The sequence below is a fragment of the Leptopilina boulardi genome, unplaced genomic scaffold, assembly GCF_019393585.1.
Source record: "Leptopilina boulardi isolate dan_hultmark-lab unplaced genomic scaffold, ZJU_Lbou_2.1 LbouV2_165, whole genome shotgun sequence".
NCBI lineage: Eukaryota > Metazoa > Arthropoda > Insecta > Hymenoptera > Figitidae > Leptopilina > Leptopilina boulardi.
Genome location: NW_026137713.1, coordinates 1315033 through 1337881, shown reverse-complemented (window position 1 = coordinate 1337881; position 22849 = coordinate 1315033). Strand labels below are relative to the sequence as shown.

At 25.0% G+C, this 22849-nt stretch overlaps 1 protein-coding gene and 1 long non-coding RNA gene across 2 annotated transcripts in view; one reads left to right on the top strand and one right to left on the bottom strand.

The window, feature by feature from the left end:
* Window positions 1–22849, top strand: part of LOC127277026 (proto-oncogene tyrosine-protein kinase receptor Ret) — a 36949-nt gene that overhangs the window by 8662 nt on the left and 5438 nt on the right. The window contains exons 3-14 of the mRNA XM_051297819.1: window positions 13321–13548; window positions 13664–13782; window positions 13969–14104; window positions 14260–14513; window positions 15483–15654; window positions 15845–15942; window positions 19001–19272; window positions 19455–19643; window positions 19879–20057; window positions 20456–20680; window positions 20894–20996; window positions 22087–22255. Coding sequence (XP_051153776.1) covers window positions 13321–13548; window positions 13664–13782; window positions 13969–14104; window positions 14260–14513; window positions 15483–15654; window positions 15845–15942; window positions 19001–19272; window positions 19455–19643; window positions 19879–20057; window positions 20456–20680; window positions 20894–20996; window positions 22087–22255 — 2144 coding nt within the window. The remainder of the gene's footprint in view (window positions 1–13320; window positions 13549–13663; window positions 13783–13968; window positions 14105–14259; window positions 14514–15482; window positions 15655–15844; window positions 15943–19000; window positions 19273–19454; window positions 19644–19878; window positions 20058–20455; window positions 20681–20893; window positions 20997–22086; window positions 22256–22849) is intronic.
* Window positions 15543–19164, bottom strand: LOC127277050 (uncharacterized). The gene is made up of 4 exons (XR_007842309.1): window positions 19029–19164; window positions 18608–18722; window positions 17303–17508; window positions 15543–15665 (listed from the first exon to the last, which is right to left on the bottom strand). It is a non-coding gene; the product is annotated as an uncharacterized LOC127277050 (long non-coding RNA).

Sequence of the window (22849 nt, the reverse complement as noted above, 5' to 3'; positions counted from 1 at the left end):
CTACGAGCGCCCGTATTAGGCCTCTCGTCGCACAGAAAACTTATGTAACTGCAGGGAATATATAAGAATTTTCATCTTTCTGGGCAAAAAATAGTAAAAATATATTAAATAATAAACTATAATTATTTAATAAGCTGCGAAAGTTGTCACTATAATTATTGTTTTTTACAAATATTTAATTTTATGGTTAAATTTATTTGAATTATACAATATTAGAGTCAAATATTGTATTAACTCAGAATATATTTAATAATAATATAAAATAAAATACATAAATAAAATAAAAATAATATAAAAATAAATTTAAAAAAATAATAAATAATAAAGTGTAATTATTTAGTAAGATGCGAAAGTTATCATTATAATTATTATTTTTTACAAATATTAAACTATATGATTGAATTTATTTTAATTATACAATATTAAAGTCAAATTATTGTAGGTAATGTAGTTCGCTGCTTTATTAACGTTTATTTAAATAATTAAAAACGATTTTAATTTTTTAAATAATTGAACTAAATTAATTATATATTAATCATGAAATAAACATATTACTGAACTTCATTTTCTTAATTTATTAACCCCCATGAAGTTGGCGTCGACGCTCAGCGTCGAAATTTATTTTTCGCCGAACCAAAATTGTCAAATCATTTTTAAAAAGGTTTTGGGTCCACATAATACCTTGAAAAGTATTTCTCAAGGCATTATTTGGATTGAAAATCTTAAAAAAAATAATTTGACATTTTTGGTCCTGTGAAAATCAATTTTCGGTGCTGAGCGTCGACGCCAACTTCATGGAGGTATTTATTAATGCTTTTATGTTATTTATTAAAATTAATACTTAATTTTTCAATAATTGATAAATTATTATTTAGGTATAATTATATATATATATATATATATATATATATATATATATATATATATATATATATATATATATATATATATATATATATATATATATATAGTATTGGAGTTTTTTATTTCATTATTTATTGTCATTATAAATTATTAATTGAACAAAAAACATTGTAATTTTAAAGAAATGTATAAGATTTTGCAGTTACTTGGTCCTTCAAAACACGGACCTCCTTTTTCGAGGCCTCGTCGCATAGAAAACTTAGGTAACTACAGTGCTCTGATAGCACTCTGTAGTTACCTAAGTTTTCCATGCGACGAGGGCTCGAAAAATGAGGTCCGTGTTTTGAGAAACTTAGGCACTGGTGCAGTTACCTAAGTTCTTCAAAACACGACCTACAAAATACGTCACAACACCCAAAGACACCCAAGTTTTTATAGCAGTTACCTAAGTTTCTCAAATTATCACTCATCAATTTTTGCAGTTACCGGTATTTTCAATTATTTATGCAAAAATTATTATTAATAATATTAACAATTTTTAAAAATAATTTGCATTAACAGGTGTATCTTTTTTCCACGATTCCAACGATATAAAAAACTCATTTTTCGATTTTTTTGCAGTTACCTAAGTTTTTAGAAAACACGGCAGTATGAATTCAACAACAATTCATATATAACAAGAAAGTGCTTTCAATTAAAACTGTTTTTGTCAGATATTCGCTTTTTTTTGCATTAAAAATACAAAATTAAAAAAAGAAAAATTGTTTAAAAAAATAAATTCAACATTTTTATAATTGTTTCTATTTGTAAATAAATTGAATTTCAGAATTATTTTTTAGAACTGATATAGAAATTTTTAAAAGGAATATTATAATTAACAATTCTGAATAGAGACAAGGCAAATAAAGTGAATCGCGGTTATATTATTGCAAATAAGCGAAGTGCATTCACGTTGATTGCATGAATGTTTCAAAACCCTCAAGCGATTCATTTTGAACAGTTGAATCTTGTCGATTTTATATATATATATATTTTCTGATTCTTCAGAGTAACTTTCTTGACCCAATTAATTCCAATTTGACAAATAATTGAATATTTCGAATTTGCGACTAACTTTTTTTTTTAAATACCTACACAAAAAAAATTTACCAACGACACTGCAAAAACTAACCGTCTTAAAAGTACAAAAAAAACGTCTTCTTTTAAGAGATTTTTTGCACTTTTAAGACAGTCAGTTTTTGTAGTGATTTAAAATTATCGATCATTATTATTTATTTTTATTTTAATTTCATTGAGAGGAAAATTAAAGCCCCATGTATTATATCCTCTTAAAACAAGAATATTCACTTTTTAATTTTTCTTTTGTTAAAACAATTTTCAACGAATTTTTAAGAAATATTCTCATAGAGAGATTATTTTGATACAGTATAAAAAAGAAAGTTGCATAAAAACCGTGTGGTAAAAATTATTTTTTTTTATACAAAAGAAATGATTTATTGGATAACAAAGTGCATTTTAAAAAACTAAAATTGTGTGAGAAATCAATGACATTAGAGAAAATTGTGTGTGTGTGTTTGGATTAGAATGTATGTGCAATAATTGTTTACCATGTCAGTTTAATAGCACATCCGCGACATTACGCGAAATGTACACTGTCCAAACACACCATTCCCTGTCGTCAGTTATAGAACAAGTATAGAGAGAGAGAGACAGAGAGGGTTTTCCACTGTCAACACGCCATCACTTTGTAATGTAACCTTCTCTCCTCTCCCGTATACAACTTAATGGGAGAAACCACCCCCTTAATATCAAGGAGATAATTACAATGTAGCGTGTGCACTTCAATGACATTCTAATTATACAAAGTGTCATATCTTTATAATTCTATCATTACTATCTCTATAATACTATATTTTACTTTCATTAATATTTTTATTTTAAACTTTCTTTTTTTTATTATCCAAAATTTAAAAAAAATCTCATTTATTTCTACACCAAAAAAAAAAACGAAACTAAATTTAAGAATTAAATGCATAGGAAATATTCTTAAAATTAGAATTACGTTTTTCGGTTAAAATTTTTTTTTTCCTTTTAATTGATGGTAAAATTAATCCAATAAATCATTTCATAAATGTATAAAATGTATTTAAGAAAACCCTGTGTCTTCCTTGAATTATACAAATTGTGTGTCTGAAAAAGTCAGAATCGATTTTCGTTGTTTCATTCTCACGCAAACTTTTATGTACCCCTTACGTGAAAACTTTCTCTTTCTTTTTTGTCAATTTAATATAATCTGCTAAGTAGAAAATGTAGGTGTTTCAATACAAAATTATTGAATTAATTTTATTCTATTTTTTGTTTTGTTTTTGCGAAATAAGATTCGAAAAAATGTGTTCAGAATATATCATCAGTGAAACAAGTCTGGCTTTGGTCAGACGCGTACTGCAGACAATATATGTAATTAAAAGAAATATGACTTGCGCAACATTTGTATCAATTTCGCAACAATTTTTTGACAAAAAAAAAAAGATAGAGACAACTTTAAAAATTTTAAATAAACAATATTTTTAATGTTAAAAGCTAGTTTAAAATTTTACTTCTTTAAATACACGCTATTCTAGAGAAACATATCGCTGTTCCAGATAAAGATTTTTTTCCATGTACAAATTTTTTTTTAGGTACTGTATCAAAATGTTTTTTCCCGCAAAATTATTCATCCCAGTAATATTTCACTAATTTAAATGTCTTTCAGGTTTTTCAATAACTTTCGATAAAAAAAAAATTCTATGTCTTTTATAGGTTTTTCTCAAACCTATAGAAAAAAAAATCCTGAAAAAACGTATAAAATTATTTTACAGAACACAGCAAATGCAATGAAATAAAAAAAAAAATGATTTATACATAAAATAGATTTTGAATGTGCACATTTTATATGCGAGAACAATTTGAATTGTTTTTAAATAATGCAAAAGAGAGAAAGAGAAATATCGAGATATAACACGCTTAAGAAAGAAATAAAAACAAGAGCTTTAAGAGAAGTAAAACAATAAAATAAAATGTCAGAGTATGCGGTTTTCATATAAAAGTTTACATTCAACATGCGCCATTATTTTTTGAATAATTCCCATGAATTGAAAATAAGTTTGATCTTTTCCCCGTATAAAACACTATAGAAGAATAAGTGTTTTTTTTTTAATGGAATAAGAAAATAGAATCTGGTAACTTGATACAGTCTAGCGTATGTAATACAACACTGAATAAAAATTTCTTTCTCCAAAAAAAAAGTGGAAAATTAAAACATATTGTTTTTTTTTTACCAAACTAAAAAGGTTAATTATAATGAAAATTAAAATATATTTTTTCTGTTCTATTATCTCAATATTTTATATAATTTTTTTTTGTTACTATAATAGAAATTAATTTATATTTTATTATTTTTAATCTCGCTTATTACAATCTAATTTCTTTTTTAACGACATGATAGTTTCACATAAAAAAAAGGGGGAAAAAAAACGTTTGAAGATAGTAAAAGTGAAGCAAAGTCGAAAAGTGGATCATGTTAACTTTAGTGTTGATTAGGTACTTGTGCACCTTATTGCTAGTAAATTCCAAACACTGATAGTTTCCACAGTCTTTTATACAAACTCATATAAGAAATGTGTCATTAAAATTACATTGCACAAATAAAAACGAAAAATTACAATTAAATTTTTTAATTTTAATAATAAATAAACAAAACAAATATAACTAATAAACAAAGTTAATAATTAATAACAAAAAAACAAATAAAAATTTTTATAATTATTAATATTTCACCAAAATTGGATAATAAAAAAAAGATAAAAAAAAAATAACTGCAAAAATTGTGTTTATTATATGTATACAACAAATTTGGATACGAGGGGAAAATTTAAATTTTTAGCAATAGAAAATTCACGTGATCACGTACTTGACATTATTTGAAACTACAAAGTTCATATTCAAGAGAGAGTAAACCGAGGAGACTTCACGTGCAAATTTAACGACTTGATAGCAATGCTAAAACTAGAGTAATCGTCTTCATGTCTCTGGATAAAAATTTTAAGACTAGGTGCTGCATTTTTATTATATACATCAAAAAAAATAGTTTTTGGTACTTCAAAAAAATATTTCACTAAAGTTAACACTTTCATCTTACTTTTTCGTATAAAAACGACTTTGCAGGACTTTTCATATTTTCACACTTGCACAGAAAAAAAAAAAAAATTTATACCTTTTTGGTAAAAAAGAAAACTTAATAAAAAAAATTTTTTGCTACTCCAATTTTAAAATATATTTTAATATTATTATAAAATGCGAATAAGAATTTTTCTATTATAATTAAAATACGAAAAATAGAATTTCTGTTTTCGGTGAAAATTTAATTTCCGCAAAACATGAGAAAAGTGTTTCAATATCCGTTTCAAAGTCAATAATTGAAAAAAAAACAGATTCAAGTTTACCAAGAAAAGCTGTTTCAAGAATTTTTCTTTTTGTTTTTTTTGTTCGTCAATAATTAACAAAATTAGTTGCGTATAATCGATAAACTGATATTTAATCAAGATTGTTTGCTTCATGATAAGCGTATTTATTAAAATATAAATTCAACAAAAAAAAAAAAGTTACATTTCCTATATTATAATTTTAATCAATATGAAACAATAGCCCACTGCGGTTTAATTAATTCTCACCCCATTATATTTAGACAACAAATTTTCAAAGATAATCTCATAATTCTTGAATTATTTCATTTTAATTGCGAGTTTATATTTCGCCCTTGCATTTTGGTTTTCTGTTATTAATTAAAATGAAATTTTCATTATTTTCAAATAAACCTTTTTTAAAAAAGAAGAAATAAATAACGTTAAAAAAATATTTCTTAAAAAAAACAACAATATTTAAAATACTTTTTATGATTTGGAGAAACATTTCTTTTCAATAGAAAAAAAAAATTGTAAGTACTTAATAAAAAATGAATTATATTTATTTGTCAACGTAAAAAAATTATTTTTCATTATAGAACGATAATTATCAAAACACTTAGTTCTGCCATTAAAATTTTGGCCCCCTCTTTACTTTTGAATTGACATTATCTTAAGACTAGAGGAAGCTCTTCTTTTTCGAAAGGCACTTAGGATCAATGCTGAATTACGAGCGCTGTCTGTCAAGTTATCAAGACCTAAATATAGTATCGCTATTTTCGTATTTGGCTTCTCGTAAAAAAAAAAAAAAAGAATATATCCGTAAATCCAAAGAAAAAGCAAAATGCAAAAGGTCGTAGTAGAAATAGTAAAAAAAATATATATATGTATATATAAATGAAGAAGAAGAAAAAAAGAAAGAACTGGGAAAAGTAAACAGTGAAGTATTTTTTTTCTTTTTTTTTGTTATTCACGAGTGACATGTGCATGCAGGTGTGTCAGCTTGTGATATATGTATTCACTCTTGTATGCTAATGTCTCACTCACTCACTCTTATTCTCTTTTCCTGGCCAGCGACCTTTGTTATAAAAATGCAAGAAATATTGGCATCGTATATTTGCCGAGAGACTGACAGTAGTGTCGTCACAATGTGAGCGCGAAAAAAAAAATTGCTCCAATTTCCTATTTATTCAAGTGATATATATATATTTTTTTTATTAAAAGCCATTAACGAGAATTTTTATGTTTATATAATTGTCCCCATTTCCTGTTTGCAAAAGTTTTCACAAAATAATTAATTATTAATTTTTTATTATTTTTACACTGAGAAAAATGTTTAGTCAGAGCAACCAAAATTTGGTTGGGCCAACAAAAAAATTTTGTTGGTATTTAAGCAACCAAACTATTTGTTTGAGTTAACCAAAAAATTTGGTTGAGTGTTTTTTGTTGGCATAACAAAAATGTTTGGTTGATCAAACAGTTCTTTTTTGTAAAATTAAAAATTTTATTCTACCTTATCTCTTTTCTTTTTATCTTTTTTATTTATTTCATTATTTATTTATTAACAATTTAACATTGAATTTATATTTATCCAATTGCAATATTTGAGGACTTTGAAAAATCTCATCTCCGCCTGGGATCGAACATCTATTTTAAAACTAACCAAATGTTTGGTTGAGATAACTCTACGACTTTGTTTCAGCCAACCAAAATTTGGCTACAAGAACCAAAATTGCCTAACTCTCTAAATCTGAATTAGTAAAAATGTTTACTAATTTGAATTAGTGACTCACTTTTTGCTTCTCAATTAGTAAAATTCTACTAATTATTAGTAACTTTTACTAATAATTAGTAGAATTTTACTAATTCAGATTTAGAGAGAACCAAACAATTTTGTTGCAAACACTAAATTTTTTTTCTCAGTGTAAGAAATTCACTTTTTTCAAAAAATTAAAAGAAAAATAATTAATTAAAATAATTTTAAATTCTTTTAGATATGATAAAAAAAAATATTGAAATTTTTCTGATCGATTGTATAATAAAATATTTGCGAGAAAATGCAAAAAGTTGCTTATATAGTTTCAGAAAGAAATATATGAGAGGAAAAAGAAAAGAATGTGAAGAGAAGTTTTTTAGGATGCTTCAAGTGAATAGAATGTTGGCGATGGTAATAAAAATAGTTTCCCATAGAGTTTTACTATCTGAGGGGATTGAAGACGATATCTATGACTCTTGAGGGATCTTCAAAGTACATATATACATATATATATATGTATAGGGTGATATGTAAGGTTTTCTGTCTATGGGGACTTTTATAGGGCTGCACACACATATCGAATTCGGGTCTCTGTTTTCGGGAATTGTAACTCGATGTCTAAATAGGGTTTCCAGGAACAACGATCCTTTAACGATAAGTATTGACTGGACGACAGATTCTCGCGTTCTTGTATCCCATATCTATTTATCTCAATCTCTGAGCTTTGATAAAGACGACCATTTCACACCTAAGGCACACATTTCTCCAAAAATTTATTTCTCATTTATTTTCTCTTCTAATTCATTTATTCTATTACAATTACTATATTGAATATTAATTAACATTCATAAAAATTAATTATATATTTTATTAATAAAATAAATATTTCACAGGATTTTTAATATTATTGAAATTAAAAAATAATTCAATTATATAAAAAAAAAAAATTTCATTTATAATATTATTATGTTATATAAACTTTTGATAGAAAATTTAAATTTTGTATTTTAATTAAAATATTTCTTTATAGAACAGTTTATGTAAAATATGAGTAATAAAAAAGAATTAACTACTCTGCCAATATCTTTTATGCATGAAAGCGTTGAAGAGATTTTTTTTTTTTTAAAGAAGCGATAAAGATTTTCTTTTGGAATAATTCACCTTTTTCTAGATAATAAACTGAATGTAGTGATAATTTAGTAATAATAAAGAATAAAGAAAGACCCTTAATGGACCAAAGGTGATAATGAAAGCACTTTTTTTCACTTTAAAAATGACGTTTTAAATTCTAAGCTCATTATAACAGATAACAGCGATAATTATCAAGTTCCGATTTTATCCCTTTCCATAATTTCATTTTAAATCTTAATTATTTTTTAATTTCAAATAAAATCATTAAAAAAAAAATTTCTGTATTTATAACAATACAAATTTTATTATTATTAATATTATAATTTTATAATAATAGTAATAATAATAAAACTGTTTTCCTACATGTTTTTATAATGTTAGTTTTGACTTTACTATTGAATTATTTTTATAATTTGTTTGTTCAACGACGAAATAAATTTTTAAATCCTGTAAAATATTTTTTCAGTTATGTTTTTGCTCAAGACAAATAGTGACAAATTGTTACAAGTATTTAGACAAATAATCTTGTATTCAAGACAACCGTAACGAATCTGAATCGTGCAAGGGCCAAAGATATATTGCCTTTAGGGCGTATATAAATAGAAAAAGAATCCTCCCAATAAACCGGAACTATTTTTTTTTATGAACTCGATATTTATATATATTTCTAGTCCATTTTCCAAATTACTAATGCAATTTTTTATAATAAAATTCTCAGGGGATATTACCCAGAAATTTATGATGAATGTCATGGTAAAAAAAAAACATTTTCATTATTTATTTTAATTAATTAAAAAAATATATATAAGCATTTAATAAAAATGACTATTAAAATGTAAGGCAATTTTTTTTAATGCAAATAATAATTTTTAATTAATTAAAGAAATGAAATAAAATACAAAATATATAATCATCAATCAATAAAATATTGAAAAAACTAACCTCTGATATTGAGACACTTCTGATTGTGATCCTTTTAATTTGATTTCTTCGGATCTTCACAAAAACACTGAATTTACATTTAATTATTTAATATAGCAAAACTATTACTGAACTTTTATTTTATTTCATTTAACCTAGCCGACTATTATCCATTTTTCCATCTGAAAAAAAAACAAAATCAAAATTGCACACACAATTAATAAAAAAATTTTGTAAATATCAAACCTTTCTTTAATTTTGAGGTTAGAAGTTACGTATGTAAATTGTTTAGTAATATAAAACATATTAATATTCATTCCATTTATTTTTCATGACTTATTTGATTAAAAATAATATTTTTAATATTTCAATTGAAAAATTATTTAATAATTAACAATTATTAATTAGTGTAAAGAAAAATTTGTTTTGCTCTATAGCGACAAACTAACAAAACTTTTGTTTTTGACTGTACACTACCCCCACCACACCCCATTATCAAGCTTCCATGTTACAAACTACAAATTACGAAATAATGCATTTTTATAGGTTCTTTATGTAGAAAAATACGAAATTAGTCGAAATTAATAAACGATTAATCAAAAAATAGATGGATTACTTCATAATTTAATCGATTACATTGTGTAAAAATGATGAGAACACAATTAACCGCTAAAGGAATGAAAAAAATTTTTCACGACAATTTTTCTATAGATTGAATTTAACGAAAAATCAATTATCTTGGTCTAATTATAAACTTAATCACAAAATATATGAAAAATATGATGAATAAATTACCTTTTTTTTGCCAAAATACGGGAACTGCACATCAAGAACTTGTGCAAGTGACGCCGAAAGCACGAAAAATGGAGGGAAGGCTGCCCAGCGCCATCTAGGCTGTACTATACCCCCACCAAGCGTCTATAACAAAAATCACGAAATAATGCATTTTTATAGGTTATTTACATAGAAAAATACGAAATTAGTTGAAATTAATAAACGATTCATCAATAAATATATGGATTACTTCATAATTTAATCGATTGCATTGTATAAAAATGATGAGAACATGCCAACAGAAAAAAATTTTGCACAACAATTTTAACAAATTATAAATGATTCTATAGATTGAATTTAACGAAAAATCAATAATCTCAGTCTTATTTACAAACTTAATCACACAATTTATTAAAAATATGATGAATAAATTATACCTTTTTATTGCCAAAATACGGGAGCTGCACATCAAGCACTTGTGCAAATGACGCCGGAAGAAAGGAAAATGGAGGACGTCTTCCCAGCGCCACCTAGGCTGGAGTTGAACAACCAATCAGAATATTGAGAATTTTGTCCAACCAATCATAATTCATTATCAAAGTTGCAAATGCTTTGATTGGTTAAATCAATTAATTTGAATTTGTGCGCTAATTTCAAATATTCTTTTACAATTATTAGTAAAAACTTATATTTATTGTTAATAATAAAGTTTATAAAATTATTATTAAGACGTACGATTAAATATTGAATCCAGTTATTAGAAATTTTCCTAGTATTTTTGATTTTAATTTAAAGATATTGAAAGTTGAAATAAAAAGTTAACTATTTCTTTACATCTAAACCGGAAGTAATCATAGAAACTAACAAAGTCAAATTGATGACTGTTGATAATTGTTGAGCAAAGTGTTTATTGACAAGTTTACATTTAATTTTCCAAGTTTTTTTCCCAAAATAATTATAATTAACTTTAATTCCGAAGCAGAAAAAAAAAACAGTTGAAATGAAATTAATAATTTAGTACTCCTGATCATTATACTATTATACTGGTTTTATTTTATACGATTCTGCTTTTGACGTAAAAAACATAACCTCTACACTGTTTATTTTCTACTGTTTAACTTTTATTTACCTTTAAGTTAAGTATTATTTATTTTGTTTAATAATTTAGAAATTTTTTACTATCTATTAGGATTTATATTTAATATTAAAAAAAAAAACAATAAAAATGTTTCCATTTGTTTTTTTGGTAACTAAAATTTTAAACAGATTAATATAATACATAATTACGTTTTTCAGGTTCTTGTTTCATTAGTGGGCAAATATTATTAATTAAGAAAAATTCTTTCGATTAATAAAAAAAAAGAAAGGATTTGAATGTCAAATTAACACTTTCTCGTGTTTAAACTTCTGCGACGGATTTCTTCTTTTCAAAACCAAAATTAGCACTAGAGATAATTACTAGGGCGTTAAATTTTCAAGAAGGGTGATAATGACAATCCAAAGCCATTAGAAACTAAATGGAACACATTTTTTATGAAGTGGTTACTTATATGGTAGATCTATTTTAAAATTTCTTTTAAACTCCCTTTTCTATATCGATACTTTTCTTTTTTTCAAATTTTACAAAATTAATAATTAAATTTATAAACATTAGTTAACAAATAATACTAATTTTTGAAAAATATTCTTTAAAAGGATTTCGTAATTAGCGAACATTTAAGAAATAGATTATTTAATTATTCACTTTATATATATATATATATATATTATGTAAAATTTATTAAACACTTAAAGAGCTATTTTAATGTTCTCATTATCATTTTATGCAATTGCAGAACTCAAGTTTGATTTAATTAAGATAAATTTACTTATTCAAGTTCGCGCGCATCTTCTTCTATGAGAGAGAAATTGCTTACAAATTTTTTTATTATGAAAATAATAAAAGTATGAGAAAATTTCTTTAATTATTTATATAAAGTAAATTAAAAAATAATCCTTTTATATAATAAAATTCTCCCTAAAGAATTGAAGTAAAATAAAATGTTTTTCTCTCTAATTTTTTCTTGTAATTTGCTTCTCAATTATTTTCTTCATAATAAAGCTTTCATTTTAATTAAAAATAATGTTTGTAATAATTAAAATGGCAATATTTACAATTGCCGCGACTTATGCTAATAATTATGAATGTTTATGATGCTGGTGTATCAACAAATGAAAATTCTGATAAAACATGATATACGAAATTTTTCGACTTTATAACTCGACACGCAAACTTTGATTAAAATTAACTGCCTTGTAAATATCGATTTGATGCTCACCTTGATGAATGTTAGGCCAATGTACTCAATTAGAGTACAAAAAAAAAATACATTTTTTCCACTATTTATTTTTATGAGTAATAAAAAAGATTCTATTTAGAGAAATTTAAATTTTTTTCCATAATATTTTATAACCACTTTTTTAAAATTAAAATAATAAAATTGAAGTTGGTACAATAATTTTTTTTTTCGAAAAAGTAATAAAAGAAAAAATGTAGAGAGAGAAAAGAACAGACGATAAATCTAAAAAAAAGAAGAAAAAATATATTTTGCAAGAGAAGAAAATAATTTACAGATTATATAAATTTTTAGTTTTGTATATTTTTTTTCTTTATGAAAATTTGACATGTGTTTGAATTGAAAATTATTGTACTTTATTCAATTTTCTAAAGAGTCTTTGTTCAATTTAAAAGTTCTTAAAAAAGAATCATAAAATCTTATTCCATTGCAACGTTTTTAGAAAATTGTTATCTGAATTTTCCATTGTGAAATACACCAGATTAAATTCGATTTTTCATTCAGCTTATTTTATTTTAAATCGTTTATCGAAAAAGAATTTGGATATTCTTGAAATTAATTGGATAAAATTTTTTTTATTTAGAAAGGAAAATAAATTGAAAATAATAATAATATTAATATTATTATTTATAATTATTAATATTATTAATATTATTCGATATCATGTAACTGGAATTTAGTCAATAAACTTGTTTGAACAATTTAAGAAACTTTTCTAATGTAAATAAGTCAGTAGAGGATTATGAATTAAATTTACTGAAACTAGAGAGATGTTGAGTTCTCTCACAGAACTATATAGAAATTCCGACACATTTTCCAACCTCCAACATTTCATGTTGAATCTTCTGAACATAGGCGCTTCCAATTTATGTGAATAGCATTTATGCTATCGCATTGTTCTACGCTCTAGCGATTTTCAGAAATATTGTTCAATGGAAATTTTAATCAAAATTCAAATATCACTTTCAAAAAAAGTAATTAAAATTTTGACATTTCAATTTCAAGAAATTCAAAATTTTATATAATATTCGAATATTTTTAAGTGTAATTAATAATTATTTCTATTTAGTAAAAATATTTTTTTCTTACCTTGTTTCAGCGCTGTATTTTCCACAATCGGATTTTATACTAAGAATACCATACTTGGCTAAAAATGGTGTCCCTTTGAGTTCTGATATAAAATTATTTACCATCAGGGCATTTCGTAATGATTTGTCAATTCCAAAAGATTTAAAATTTCAAATTGTATCGCCACGAGAAAAAATCGCCTCTCTCGATCCAAAAAATGGAAGTTTCATTTTACACACATTGCCCAAAGGAGAAAAAGGTAATTCCTTTTTTTTGCAACTGAAAAAAAGAAATAAAATTTTTGTTTATTTTTATGAAGAAAATTAATTATTAAAAATTTTTAAATAATGAAACAAATTTTCGTTAAAAAACAGGAAGTTCCAATTTTATCGTTCAAGCAAAAGAACGAAATGGAGATGTTGCATCATTGGAAATTAAATTGCAACCAGTTCCAATTGAAAATGGACGAATAAATTGTACCGATTTTTTAGAGGTACAGTCTTAAATTTTATCATCTTTTTCTAGATATAATATTATATTAATTAGAGGAATTCAGAAAAAGAATTGTTTTTTAAAATCAAATAAATTTCAATGTCAGAAAGATAAATGAATTTTTTTTGTTTTAAATACGTGAAACAAATAGAAATGTCGAATAAATGAGGAAATTAATTTTTTACAGGATATGTGCTTTTGGCAAGAGACCAAGTACAGAATATATGAGAATCAACCAGTTTCTATGCTTGGCATCCTTGGGCCTGAAATATACAAAAATATTTGTTCTAATTTTCATGTAACACGCTACGAAATGTTAAATGGTAATTTTAATATTTAACGATGTTTTTTCTTTTTTTTAAATTATTTTCTAATACACTGTCTTTTTTTTAGCTAAATATTTTATTTTTCGTTTTTCTTTCACCGTCTTTAAATTTTGAAAAATATATAATTTATATTTATTTTTAAATATTTAAAGGTACACAATTTTTCCACGTGGAAGGAAATGAAATTTTCTCAAACGAATCTTTGGATCGTGACACGAAGGACACTGTCAGAGGCACAGGTGCTCACGTGGATGTTCAAATTCGATGTGTGATTTGGGAAAGACAGACGGGATTTCAACACGCTATTGAGAAAACCATTGGTATTGACATTCTCGATCAGGATGACAATCCTCCGGTCGACCAACTTAAGGGCAATCTTGAAATACAATTGACAGATTTCACTTTGGTAAGAGAAACCAACAATACGTAAAAAAAAAAAAAAATAATGCAAATCTCCAACTTAGTTGAAAAAATAAAAAATTAATAAATAAAAGAAAAATTGAATAATTAATTAAATAAATAAAATTAAAAGTAAAATTAAATTAAAATATAAAAAAACGAAAATAGATTAAAAATTTCATGAATATAGAAAAATCAAAAAATATTCGAAAATCCTTTAAATTTAATTTTCAATGAAGTTGACGATTCTTAATCAAAGCGACATTGTATTTATAATTAAAGCATTGTATTATAGACTGTTTTAAGAATAAAGAGACGAGGGGGAAACGAGAATTATAAAGAAACTAAAAGAGCGAAAAAAATGAGCACAAAAAAAAGAGAAGGAAATATAGAAAGAGAGGAAGTGAGGCTTGAGGGCCTGATCCTGATTAAACCCTAGGCTTTTTATATTTCCCTTCTTTTTCTTGATTTCCCTGTGTGTTACCTCGCACAAACTGTCAAGTACAACAAAAATGACGAGCACAAGTAAAAATACCAGAATTTTCAGGAAATAGAAAGAAAAAAAAAGAAGTAAAGATCTATTCTAGTAACTCCTCACATCATGTCTTGTCTTTCAATCGGAAAAAGAATTTGCGCTCCCTCTCGTTATTTCACACTTTTGTAAAAAAAAAAAAGAAATCCTCTAATTCTAAAACAAATTTTTTTAATTTACTTTTTACGAAAAACTAAATTTTAATAATCTAAAATAATAATAGATCTAAATAAATTTTAAAAAATTCTTAAATATTTAAATAATAAAACAATTATTTAAATAATAAATGTATTAAATAAATAGTCTACAAAATTTATAATAATCTATTTTTTCATTTTCAAATTATTTTGTTTTTCGAAATTTTTTAGAAACTATTTGAATTAATTATAAATGGTTAAAAGTGTTTTTTAAATTATTTACCTGTTTTGATGATTTATTAAATAGGGCGACAGACTGGATAAAAATGAATTGATGGTAAAGGATGCGGATGCGATAAGCAGTAATCGATATTCTGTCCAAATTCTGGGAGATATTTACAACGCCTTTAATATTACATATGACACTCTCGCAGTGGAAGTTGGTCCAGAAATCCCTTCATCGACAGTAATTTACACAAGTTAGTTTTTCCTAGAAAAAAAAAAAAAATCAAATCGATTTAGAATTTAAATTTTTTTATTAAACTAAGTAATCTTATATAAAATAAAAACTATTTTGGAATTTATAAAAAATATTTTTTAAAATAAATTATTCAACATTTTCTGTAAAAAAAAAAAAATCTCATTTAAAAACAAATTTTCTACCCACAGGAATTTATTCAAAAACAACTTTGTTGCCAAAATCACCCTATCGAGTTGTTCTTCAAGTGAGAGATGAATCTCTTCTTCCCGGATACGGTAACAATTTGGTAAGAAATTCAATTATTTAAACAATTTGATCGTTGAGATTTTTTATGTAAAAAATAGAGACGGATTTATAAATCTTTTTTTTTTTTTTGTATAAATCACGAAATTTAAATATTTTCGTTGTGGAACTTTCAATGGAATAGGTAGAGAGTAAAAAAACAAAACAAAAAAAAAATTGGTCGTTGGAGTGTAAAAACGAATTTGATGGACGCCCACAGATGTCCATCATGTCGACAAGTTTGCAGTAAATTTGCGATTAAATTCTGCTCGGGAAATCAATGCCACTCCCAAGAAATTAACTGAACCTGGGCTTTAATTGGCCCATAATCATGAAATATGTTTTTAGGAGTTTCCACAACGGATGAGATGAATTTCCGTTTTAAATAAACGATTATTCTTACTCAATTCTCAAAAAAAAATATATATTTCCCCTTTTATCACTTTTTTTTCGTATTTAAATGCAATTTTACCAATTTTAATCCAAATTTTGAGAAAAATTTTCAAATATTTTATTTTTCTATTTATAGTTTCTTTTTTTTTTGTGAATTATTTCCTCATGATTTAGATGTAATTGAATTGAATTTTCGACGACTTTAATCGTTTGCAATTGAATCTTTTATGGTTTCGCTTATTTTCTTCGCAGAGGCATTTTTCCCCCACTGAGATTGTATCACTTTAGCCAAATGGATGCACATTTATTCTCTACCATCTTAAACTGTTTTCATTGCATGTGACAGCGTGCGGAGATATTATGTGGATATTGGAAAAATTGTTGCCTCCTCCAGAGAACTTTTTTTTCCTATCACAGAGGACAAGAAACTTCTTTTTCTCTCTCTCTTTCTCTCTTGATAAAAATCTCCAATTTAATTTGTCTACGAATGATTTGTTGTCTCAAACTTTTATGCCTCTTTGACTTTTATATTAAATTTTCTCAACTTTTTTTTTCGCGCAAAAATTTTTATTAAATTATCAACAATGGAACGATAATAATCTTAATAATAGATTAAGTTAATTATTTACTAAAAAAAATATAAGAATTGATAAAAAATTACTTAATTTTTACCACATGTAGAAACTTTTTAATTATTCAAATTTAAAAGTAAAACTGGCGAATGTAGAAAAACTAGATAAACAAAAAGGCGAAGAGTAAAAAACTGCAATTCTGTGTTTTAGTTAAAAGTTTCTTTTTTTTTTTTAGATGTTTTACGGTAATCTAAATCCAAGTTACTTTTTTTTTTTTTTATTCTATTTTTATTCACGGACAGTAACAAGGAGCAACAATGAAAAAAAAAGTATGAAAAGAAAATAAAGGCCTTCCCAACTTTAAACTTTTAATCTGAATACTATATGTTGCAAAGGTACCTGGTAGTGGGCGAGGTGGTTTAAATTGGATCCGGCTGAGGAAATAAATCTCTCTATAATGTCTGGCTTTCCCTCGAGCGATATCTGCGGCTGGTCCTTACAGCTAAAAAAGCATCTATGCAACTGGAAGTTGGATTACTTTGCAAATTGATCCCCCTTTTTCAAAGAAAAGTGACCATTAACTTTCTTTTAATTATTGCATTTATCTAAACACAGCAAAAAAAAAAAAATTAAATTCTACAAAATTATTTCTGAAATCAATAATATTATTTTATTTAATTAGGTAGTTAAGATTTTTGAATAAAAAAATTATTAAATTTACTCGAAATTTTTCACTAAAATATAAATATAAATAATAATTAAAAATTAAATTATAATTTATAATTAAATTCAGATTTTTTAAATGAATGAAGCTTTATAATTAAAAATATAATATCAAAGTTATAATTAAAATAACGAATTTATTTCCATCGAAATAGATTAAGTTGGATAAAATTTTAATTATTTTTTGTCATTTAAAGAGAGAAATATTTCAATATTAATAACAAACTTGGTACTATTGTGTAAATATTGAATAATATTTAAATAACAGTTACCTCTAAAATAATAATTAATAATAATAATAATAATAATTTTAATAACAATGAAGACAATAAAATGATTTGATTTATATTTAAAAAAAAATTTTTAAATTATTTTTACACAAAAATATGTAAAAATAGCCTAATTATGATGTAATTATGAAACAAGACTATCGCAGTTTTTATTAGCGATTCAAATCAGATTGCATTATGCAAATTAGATATTAATACTCAGAAAGTGAATTTAGGTCGCGCGATGATCGTGAAAACTTAATTTCCAAGAACTGAGAAATTCGCAAATAAACCAATGAGACTACAATAAGGCAGTAATTAAGCAACGAGAAGATTTGTAATTAAGAATCACTTAGAGATGAAAGAGTATTAATTTGCCGATGATAAAAAAAAACTAATAACTGTCGGAAGAAATTTTAGTTTAATTTATAATTTAAAATCAAAATTTATAATTTTTTTCATTTTATTTTGTTTTATTTTATATATAGAAAAAACGATCCTTTTCAATGAATGATGAGCATTTTTTTTTTTTTGTGGAATTATCTGAAAAATTGAACAATACAGCAATTTAAAACATCGCTTTTCTCATAAAAATGAAACTAAGGGGAAAATAAATTTCTATATAAAAGGAAGATACGAGCTTTTGCTCTAAGAAAACCTTGAAGATCGATTTACCAGTCTTCTAACATACCTTTATAGATCTTTTACTCACTTTAGTTTTTCTTCAGTGTTGCTGGATATTTAGTTGCCACAGAATTTAAACTGAATAAAAATAACCCGCAGTATTTTATTTATTATTTCTTTTTGTACTCTTTTTCTTCCAGAAACTGAAAATAAAATATAAAAAAAAAACTAAACATCAAACAAAAAAGGAAATTTAATACACATATATACACTTAAAAAAGCAACGAAAATTTAAATGAAATAAAAAAAAAATAAAATATTTTAAACTCCAGAAAAAAATTTTAATTTAGAAAATTTGAATATACAATATTAATTTAAAAAATATTACAATGTTCAATATTTAGGAAAATTGAAAATAAATGTTCTCAATTTGAATTTAAAATTAAATTTTCTAACTTGTAATTTTTGAATTATTTTTTAGGTGAATATAAATATAGTTTTTATCGGACCTCAACATCATACGACAACATCGACAACATCCTTGCCAGTTCGTAAAACGATTTCATATCCAGGAAGTATAAAAATCGCACGAACATCCTCACAATATTTTCGTGTTGCACAACCCTCGATTAAGTCGAATCCAAAGCTTTTATTCAGTCTCTCTGGATCAAAAGCTTTCAACATCACTCGAAAAGGTGGAATAATTTTCGTCTCGAATCCCGATATTCTTCCATCTCTTTCGTCACCGTTTCTGTGAGTATAAATATACCTATAATATAAAAGAAAATATTTTTCCTTCCCTTTATTTTCCATATTTTTTTTGATAAATTAATTTTTTTTTTAAATTATAATAAATTTAATTAATTGAAAAAATTAATTTTTTAAATTATTAATTTAAAGAATTATTTGAATTTTTATGATGAACATTATTGTAGATTAAAAGCTGAGTGGAAGGCACCTGATAATAGTATTTCTTCGACTCAAATAACAATACATTTGGTCAACACTTTTGGTCCAAGTAATGAATCTTGTGCTTTGGATCAATGGGCCTCTCGATCATGTGCGAATGCAGAATCCAGAAAGGACTGTGAAGCCAGATGTGGAATTGGCAGTGGTTTCCTTAGGTATAATTAATTTTCCATAATTATCAAATTTTTCTTAATTTGTAATTTTTTTTATTTACTTCTTTTCTTCACCTTTTTCATGTGTGTTTTTTAGCCTCTTTTGGTCCTTTATTTCGAAATCTTCTTTCATCTTTAAAATCTAATTTCAGTTTTTAATTTCTTTTTCTAAATTTTTGGTGTTTTTTTTTTTTTAATTTTTGTATATTTTACAAAAAGTATAACAATATTTTTCCAGTAATAGTGGATATAACGGCCATTGTATTTGGAGATTGAACAATGCCAATAATCCTGGATCCGGATTAACCGAGAGATACGAAACTTGTTCTCCAGACTTGACTCATTGTCCAGATCATGTTTGCGATGAACTCGAGGTTCTCGATCATCGAATTTGTCCCCAAGATTGCACTATTGAATGTGAGTTTAGTTTAAAAATAAAATCCAAAAATTCTTTTTCTAAAAATGAAAAATATTTTTTGATAATTTAAGGAAAGAAAATAATTTTTAAAAAAATGATTCATTTATTACGAATCAATAAATTTACAAATTACATAAATTGAAAATTGTTAAACTAAAAAATTTAATTTCAATCATTTTTTATTGGAATTTTTTTTTTCAAAGACTAATTCACTTATTATTGAATATTATAAATGATTATTAAGGGTCAAAGGTAAATTGTTTGTAAAAAAAAAAATATCATAGTAAAAGTTCAGGAAATAATGATCAGAAAGTGGACTGTCATAAAAAGTTTCATCAACTGGAAGAATTGAATTGGAAAATATAAACTATTTTTTTCTTTCTTTTTTTTTTTGTAGCTGAAGTGCACTTCGGCGAAATGAACAAGGGTGGACGAGGAATACGAAGCGGGTTAGGGATTTGTACTTGCAATGACATGATGCAGTGCACCTGTGGTCTGGACTCTTTCCAGATAAATGGGAGCCGAGACCGAAGTACCAGTAGAAAAGATGGAAAAGATGGTTCTAAATGGAAAAAAGATCGTGAACGTGAATTTGTACCGGTAGTTTCGGACGCTCGTAAAGGTGAGCTTTAAATAAAATATTGCAAGCTCTCTCTTGCAAACCTTTAATTAAATTTCCCCAACAACAAATTGCAGATCACTGCGCTCCACAATCTGTTGCCACAAGATTTATTCTCTTCATTTTTCCAATTCAAAATTTACCTATTTTATTTATATTTCTTTTTACTTATTTACTTAATAAAAAAAATCACAAATTTTACCATTTTTTCCCCAGCATCCAATGGATCTTGTGGACCGACTTGTCTAATTGGCGTCATTGGCTCCAGCTTCTTTGTTCTTTTGATAATTGTCGGATTTTTCGTCATGTGGAGATACCGGTAACTATTTTTTAAAATTTTAATTTAGTTTAAAATTTAAATTAAAAATATTAATTAAAAACAAAAAATAATGAAAATAGATCATTTTAGTAAAAAAGAAGGAAAATCATTTCTATTTTTTTATATATAGGAAATGAATGAAAGTTTTGAAAATCATGCATGTTGATGAACAGATTTTAATTCACCGTGGCTTGAAATAAGTAAAGAGATTAAAAAATACTTATCGTTTCTTTTTTGCATATCTTTTTTTCCACATGAATCGCTTTGCTGTGGTAATTTATCGTGAGTTTACCAACTAACGACTTCGATTGTTACACATACACACACTGTGCATTTAGGTCGTGTAAACAATGTTTTATGGCAAACATGATCCTTTTTTTTTTCTTCCTTTCGAGTAATTTTCCTTATCGTGAATTAATTAACTTATGGTACACATTGATTAACACGTGATTTTTTTTTTTTTTTGATGAAAAAAAATGTTTTCTTTGAAGAATGCCTGTAACAGATAAGAAATAATTTTAAAATTGATGTAAAAAAAATTTAAATATTAAGGCAAATAAAATAAATTTTAAAAATTTAATTTATTAAAATAAAAATAGAAAATTGATTTTTTATTAAAAACTCTATTTTAGAGAGACGGGGTTAATTGATTTGTTTGAATAAAAGGTCCCGGTCAAGACGCATTTACCCGAAAGATCACAATCAACATTTTATCGATTGTCCTTTCCTTTTAGAAGGCAAAACGACCTTTGGCAATATAGAAAGAAAAGTTTTTTTTTTTCCGCGTGGACGTGGGTCGAAACAAAAGGGGTAAAATATATAGCGTAACTCGACCGAGTGCACGTAATTTGTTTTTAAAGACCTTTTCTTTTTCAAGTACATAAAGTTTCTCTTTTCAATTAGTAGTAACGCCTGTCCTCACTATTTAATTACCATTAATTACTCATTTGAAATCGAAAACTCAAGTTGACATTTAAAATAGTATTTAAAAACTTCAATTATTTTCAGATTTATAAAAATATTTTTATATTAAAATTTTAATAAATTAAATAGAATAATAAAAATAAGTTAATAATTTTGTTTTTTGCAGAATGATTCTAAAGGGATCTCGTCGTGATTGTAAACACAGAAGAGAAAATGGAGCAAATGGTTTAGGAATTTTGCCCTCCGATTATATTGACAGAGGAGATGGACTTTTAATTGGTCTCGATTCTTTCGCAGGTGTAAATCGATCTTTTCTACTTCCTAAGAGCTCTCCGGTGAGTTTTATTGATTCAATATTAATAAAAGAAAATTATCCAATTGAAAAAAATTGGAAAAATATTATGGAATTTTCGGAAAAAGATGTAAATTACAAAAGAATTAAATTTTATAAAATAAATTATAAAAAAAAAATAAATATAAATAAAATAAACTATAGAATAATTCATTTTCATAATTCTAATTTTCGAAAATGAATGTTGATGACTTTTGAACACTCATAAGAAACTTTCACCGAAAATGCATTATCAGGAAAATGTTTCTTGCATATTATTGCACCCAAATGTAATATCAGAAACTTGACTCCGTTATCTAAAACAAACAGTTATATTGCTTTCCATTATCATTTTCATGCTCCAAACAAATGTTTACTGAACTTTAATTATAAATTTAAATAATTATTTCTAAACAATAATAGCTATCAATTAATTGTAAAAAATTATGGAAAATATTTTTCGAAATAACTTTTAAACTCTAGCAATATTTTTTTTCTACTTTTTTAAAAAACTATCTTATTTTAATGAATCCATTTAATTTGTTTTTTTTTTTGGCAAAAAATTGAGAGACTTGACAGAAAATTTTGATCTTATATA